Below are 7,104 nucleotides of genomic sequence, written 5' to 3'. Positions count from 1 at the left end.
GCGTGTGTGTGTGTGTGTGTGGCGCGCACCGGACACACGCAGCGTTCAAACCCGTTGGTTCTTCCTTGCTTCTCCTCCAGACCATGCAGTTTCAGGGCCGGCTGAAGTTCCTCCATGGCCAGAGAAAGAAATCGGCCTCTGGGGCGCCGACGCCTCCCCAGCTTGCTCTGTTCTGCATCGGCGTGCCCCTCCTACTGCCCTCCGTCTCCGAGATGAAAATGAAGAGCCTGTTAATGCGGGGAAAGAACAAGGGAGGCGGAGGCGGGATCCTCTCGGCGTTGGACCACGGGTGTGTACGCTGCTCACGCTGGTTCATTTCAGCACTGATAGACCTGCAGATACAGTTTAGTTAAAAAAAAGAAAAGCACGAGACAGGGTTGCAAAAAACACTTTAATAGAAAAGTTTCTGTTGCTACACATATCTGAACTTTAGACTCTTACCATTTTAACACAGCCTTGTTACTTTTCACATTGCGTGGTTTAAGTCTGATTTAAGAAGGGAACGAACCCTCCATCAGCACGTATCACACACGAAGAAAAGGTTTTTCAGAAGCGCTGTGGTCATTCGTGCTGACTTTCATCCGTGGAAATGATAGTAATAAAAAGTATTCTATCCTATAAATTAATATTTTAATATGTTGGTAGGGAGCCGATTATTATTTCTAGCTAATAAGGAAGTGAAATCAATACTTCTACTTTCACAAGAAGAGACTTTATTTCACAAGTACCTGTGTCCTCCTTGAGTAAAGAACGTGTGTATTTGTACCTCAGCTTGGATAAGGTCCTCTGTGCTCCATGCGTCCTTAACGACGCGGAGAGGCCAGGAGGACGAGCGCAGAGACCTTCGTCCTCCTCTCCATCATCAAGGAAGGATTTCAAGCATGTTGGTCTGGCTTGAGTTACGAGGTCTTAAAGTTTATAGGCTGATGCTAGTCAGTGTAAGAATATGTATAAAATACTATTGCAAATATAAAGTGAAAAAAAATACCTTTCATGAACTTCATGAACCAATTATACTACATTTTTGTATTTATATATCTTATCTCATCATACTTCATCTTGTCCCATCTTATTGTGTTTAATTAACCATTTGGGAAAGGGGAAAGTAAGATATTGGTTAAAAATGTCTTTTATATATTAAAGCCTACTGGTGAGTAGATAATATAGGCCACACTTAATTACCATTTCTGAAAGGTTAAGGGTGAGACACGTTGCAGGCAATTGTGTTTCATTTAGTTTGTATGTTCTTCTGAAATAATCTGTAAACTGCTGGTTGTCATGGAAACGATGAGCAGCCCAGATATTTCTGCTCCGAGTCATTCTCGTGTGAATATTTCTTCAGTGAGGTCTACAGGAACATCCTGCATCTTCATGACTAATTATTTTATTCTCCTTTTTCTGATTCCTCTCTCTTGCCCCAAACTACTGCTGCCTCACAGTAAGCGAGGGGAACACCTCAGGAGGAACTCCTTCAGTGGAGAGATCGGTGACATCATCGATCCTCTCCTTCTCTCCTGTCCTTCTCCTGGTGCTGCTCAAAGAGGCCAGCATACTCCCTGGACCCCGCTCTCCAAAGACAACCTCAAGTATCGCCCTGATGGTTACTACAACCAGGAGGAGCCCCTCAATTACTGCAAGTCCTCATTGGCCCCCCATAAAGGTGTCAGCCCAGGTTCGGGCAGCAGCTGGCCTCTACGCCCAAACTCAGGTCCCCTCAGAGTGGGTCAGGGTGTTGGCTACGTCCCCTCTAACCGCTTCAACAAGGCCAGCCAGTACGGGAAGCCATACCGCCTTTCTCCCAACTGCCATAGTGGCAGAGGAGGCGAAGTGTTTGTCTCTAAACTCTATGGGAACGTCCAAATTCCCACAAATCCAGATTCAGCCGACTGCATGGACCTCGTGAAGAATGAGAATGGTTACCAAGAATGCTACAATGGCCATTTGATGCCAGAGATGCCACCAATCAAGGTCGAGCACGACTCAGACTCCGAGAATGGCTGCGATGCCTACGGGCGACCCTGGGCTTGCCGTGACCCAGACACCATCAACCGTCGCTATGGTAATGGGGCATATACACAGACCTCAGACCTCCATCTCAAGTCCGAGGCAGATTACTATGATTCTCACTACTCGCCCTGTCAGCGAGGAAAAGTGGGAATCGGCCCCCTGTACAGCAATGGCAACTACCAGAACTACACAGTCAACAACGGCGGCAATGCAACTGGACGTCTGTTAAAAAGTGCCAAAGACAATGACAGCAGCCAGTTTAGTCCTCAGAGGCTCTACCACCCAGACTCTCTATGCAACAACCAATCCAACAACCTCATGGACCCACACATCTATGCACAAGACCCTCACAAGGCCTACATGTACCCGGACTACAACAAGCATGGGGTTTACGAGTTCAAAGGTCACAGCCTGATTCAGTCAATCAAACGGGAGCCCATGGACTCCCCACCATGGTCCGACATTGGACATGACATAAGCCAGTCCATGATGGTTGGCCCAAGGAACGTTATGCCATGTGTGATGAGCACAGGTCCCCACAAGTCCAGTCCGTACATCTATATACAGTAAGTCATTGGGGCAAACAAATGAGTGGATAATTACCCACAGACACACACACGCCTGCTTTGTGCACCAGCATCACAACAGGACCGTCTTTACTTCAGAGGCTTCCCAGGACTTCTGTGTGATGAAGTCACAATGAGGCTCAGGTTCTAGTGTTTGTGACAATCACACTCAAAGAAAGACAAGTCCACTTTACGGAGGGACGATTTCCTTTTTAAGGAATATGTTTTGTAGTCGGTTGCAAGCACTTTTGGATTTAGTGACATGAGACAAGAATTGTCTGGAAATACATTTTATTTGATGTGCCGTGTACACCTGGTATTTTGCTGTAAAATTACAATATTTTTGAAAGCTTTGTGCACAGGAGATGACTTCCATCTGTGCTGGGTTTGGAGGTGGCTGATAAAGAGAGTAAACTTAGGAGCAGTAATGACTTCAGGGATTATCTGTCTGGGCGGTGCTTTTTGCGTGTTTTGATCCTACGTTTTGCCTCCAGTGGTGTGTGAATGGAAATTTCTATGGATTTTACAATCTGTTAAATAAACTTGCAGAAGCTTTGATGTGAATTGCAGAGAAAAGATTAGCATCAAATTTAACGTCATTGTCACAAGACTCATGTGGAAACACTCCCCGATATTTAACACTAAGCAGCTGCACAACCGCCCACGTACGCAACGTTTGTGTTTCCTCACAGCATCATTTCCGTCATGTTGTCTTAAACGTCAAGGAAAAGCCTTCCAGAAATTGACAGTAATGTTAATTATATTGCTATTTGCAGGTAATGGGGTCAAAACATGTCAAACCTTTGCTATGGCCAGAGCTTTATGTGTATTCATCATCACTACATTTGTTTGGATCTCGAAGCGGCTTGTATAGGCGAATATATAAAGGGATTATAATTATAAAACAAACCCCGTTCGTCAGCCTCTGGTCGAGCGTCCTCAACCGTGCCGAACCCTCCCAACCCTCGTCTACGCTAACCGCCTGGTGGAAAGCATGAATGGGAGGGAACATTTGGGATGTTCGTCATTTATTTGCTTTGCATTGACGTGAAAAGCGACAGCACGCCGGCGTAAAGGTGAACAACACGCCGGTTGATCTGCAGCGGGAGGATGCGCTTGCTAGCATTTGGACAAACAGGGAAGGATTTTGGATCTGAGTTCACGATGATGTTTCACGGCGTGTTGAGTCGCCCGTTTTCTGTGGATTTGTGTTCATGGCGAGATTAGCATTTCAAGCAGCCCTTCCGCTGCGACACATTTCCTTCGAGATGACAGACGCTTTTCAGGTCTTCTGTTCAGTCTGAAAACATCTTTCTATTCACAAATCAGTATTTTTGCACAGATGAATGAAAGCACCAACTGATCAGGGTGTCGGTCCTGTTTGGCTACTGTGGTAGCTTCTGAGTTGCACTACTGGGAGTAATTCAGCTAAAGTTCAGTCTAGCCAGAGACGTTTTTAATCTTTTTTTTGGGGGGGGGGGTCTCTTTGTGTGTGTTCATTCAACAAATGTTTTTGATGACTTCTATTTATTGTAAGAGGCTAAAGTACTGTTAGGGATAAATTCAAAAACGACAGTTTTGGAGGCTTTTCTCTTTCTCTAACCTAAAAAAAAGGCGTTTTCTCTCCTTGCTATCCTTCTGTTCATTAAAGTAGCTTCAAGCTAGCAAGCAGTGTTTATATGCAGTGTCTTCAAATGTTTCTAACTGTTTTTTTTCAAATGGGGCTTGTCTATTAAAGTACTTTTCTTTATACCTAAAATATGGGTGATGTTGTTCTTTTGCTGTTATTGATGACATTCAGGTAAAAATCAAGAACGAAAATCAGGAACAACGATTTAATTTTTTTTTGTTGCTTTAGCATTTTATTTGTACTTTTACATTTAGTTTCTCCGTCTCAAGTTAAATCATTAGCATTAGAAAAACAATCTCATGTGTAGTCATTTAATGTTACACAAAACACATTAAGATAATATTGCAATGCTAAATTCCATTAGTTATTCCTATTATGTGTTAGCACTGTGCTAACTAACAGAAGAAAGTCGCCCGTCCGTATTAAAAAAAATCAATTGAGGAAATGTTGGAAAAGAATGAAATGGCATTTATTTAGTGAATTGACCCTTTTCTACCTCCAATAACAACAAATGTAAATACAGACCGAGGCATGTTTGGTGGTTTCAGGTGTCCCACTTGGCACCAATCAATTAATTCAAATACTATGAAATCATTATTTCACAATGTCAATCAACCAACCAAATGTTCTCCTCCTGCCTTCATAAACATTTTGTAGAATGAAAGAAGGCTTGAATTCTCTTCAGTAAATATGAGGGGTGTAACGGTTCACGTGATGAATTCAAACGTTTCGGTTCTGCATGTTCTGTTCGGTCCACTTGCGTACCGTTTCGGTTTTTCGGTTTTATGCATTTTTTCCACATTAAATGTATTACTTGCGCGATCTTAGCGCTCCGTGCGGAACTAAAGTTCTGGGCGAGTTTCCGTACGGACGCCTCCGAGTGTCGGACACCATTGACTGAGAGGGAGGGGCGCTGGTAGGCGTGACTAATGGCATCCTGGCAAATGCAAGCGAGAAGCCTGAGCTGGAAGCCCCGCCCACCTCACTACGCTTTGGGCTCCCTGTTAAAGTTACCGATGGACCCAGAAGCCCAAAGTTGTGTACCGTTACGGCCCGAGTAAATATCTTTGTCTCTACGGGACTTCTGAATGTTTCAATATCAATAATAAATACTCAGCAGGACAGGACACCAAGTATGTTAGAACTAAGACGGGCTGGATCTCCACTCCACCGGGTTCTGAACTAAGACGGGCTGGATCTCCACTCCACCGGGTTCTGAACTAAGACGGGCTGGATCTCCACTCCACCGGGTTCTGAACTAAGACGGGCTGGATCTCCACTCCACCGGGTTCTGAACTAACACTATTAATAAAATAAATAATAACACTATTAATAAATAATAACCAAATAACCCTTTCTTCACAGAAAAAAAGTCAGGAAATAAATAATAACACTATTAATAAAATAAATAATAACAATATTAATAAAATAAATAATAACCAAATAACCCGTTCTTCACAGAAAGAAAGTCAGGAAATAAATAATAACAATATTAATAAAATAAATAATAACACTATTAATAAAATAAATAACCAAATAACCCTTTCTTCACAGAAAAAAGTCAGGAAATAAATAATAACAATATTAATAAATAAATAATACCACTATTAATAAAATAAATAATACCACTATTAATAAATAATAACCAAATAACCCTTTCTTCACAGAAAAAAAGTCAGGAAATAAATAATAATATTAATAAAATAAATAATAACACTATTAATAAAATAAATAACCAAATAACCCTTTCTTCACAGAAAAAAAGTCAGGAAATAAATAATAACAATATTAATAAAATAAATAACAACCAAATAACCCTTTCTTCACAGAAGACCACCACCTTTTCTACCGCGGTTGCTAAGCATGGGGTAGAGCGCTTCATTCCCACTGCAGGTCCACCAGTCTTTGCACGCGCACGGCGCCTTGACACGGTCAAGTTGACTTCGGCGAGGGAAGAGTTTGCTACTATGGAGCGTCTGGGCATAGTGAGGCGTTCGAACAGTCCTTGGGCTTCGCTGCTCCATATGGTACCCAAAGCGGATGGGTCGTGGCGGCATGACCGTTATCTTATTCCGCATATCCAGGATTTTTTAGTTCACCTGGCAGGAACAACGGTTTTCTCAAAGGTGGACCTGGTGTGCGTTTATCACCAGGTTCCGGTGCGTGCAGAGGATGTGCCCAAGACCGCTGTCATTACTCCGTTTGGGCTTTTTGAGTTCATGCGCATGCCTTTTGGCCTGAAGGGGGCAGCACAGACATTTCAAAGACTCATGTACTCAGTGTTGCATGACCTGCCATTTGTTTTTGTTTACCTTGATGATATTTTACTGGCCAGCAATTCAGCGGAGGAGCTGACAGGTTTTTCAGCGCCTTGACGAGCATGTCCTGATAGTAAACCCGGCTCAGTGCCAGTTCGGACTGCCGGTGATGGATTTCTTGGGCCACCGCATTTCATCGCAGGGCGCAGTTCCGTTGCCTTCTAAGGTGCAGGTGGTAGCAGATTTTCCGCGCCCAGTCTCTGTTAAAGGCTTACAGGAGCTTCTGGGCATGGTGAATTTTTACAACCGTTTCCTCCCTCGCACAGCTCATCTCCTGCAGCCACGGTACGAGGCTTTGAGGTTAAAGAAGGCTAAGGACCAGGTCGACTGGACTCCAGAACGGTGCAAGGCCTTTGATGGGGCTAGATCTACCCTGGCTAATGCAGCATTACTTGCAAACCCTTCGGCCACAGCATCCATTGCTCTGACGACCGACGCCTCGGACGTGGCTGTGGGCGCCGTGGTTGAGCAGCACGTGGCTGGTGCATGGCAGCCCTTGGCGTTTTTCAGCCGTAAACTGCGAGACAATGAGCGCAAGTACAGCGTTTTTGATCGTGAATTGCTGGCGTTGTACCTGGCGACG

At 43.9% G+C, this 7,104-nt stretch overlaps 1 protein-coding gene across 1 annotated transcript in view; it reads left to right on the top strand.

Moving 5' to 3' along the window:
* The window catches only part of LOC137903833 (uncharacterized), a 55,703-nt gene extending 53,126 nt beyond the window's left edge, over positions 1 to 2,577 (top strand). The window contains exons 7-8 of the mRNA XM_068747991.1: positions 81 to 289; positions 1,440 to 2,577. Coding sequence (XP_068604092.1) covers positions 81 to 289; positions 1,440 to 2,577 — 1,347 coding nt within the window. The remainder of the gene's footprint in view (positions 1 to 80; positions 290 to 1,439) is intronic.
* The last annotated feature ends 4,527 nt before the right edge of the window (positions 2,578 to 7,104 follow it).

The sequence above is a fragment of the Brachionichthys hirsutus genome, chromosome 14, assembly GCF_040956055.1.
Source record: "Brachionichthys hirsutus isolate HB-005 chromosome 14, CSIRO-AGI_Bhir_v1, whole genome shotgun sequence".
Taxonomy (NCBI): Eukaryota; Metazoa; Chordata; class Actinopteri; order Lophiiformes; family Brachionichthyidae; genus Brachionichthys; species Brachionichthys hirsutus.
This window is presented reverse-complemented; position numbering and strand designations above follow the sequence as displayed.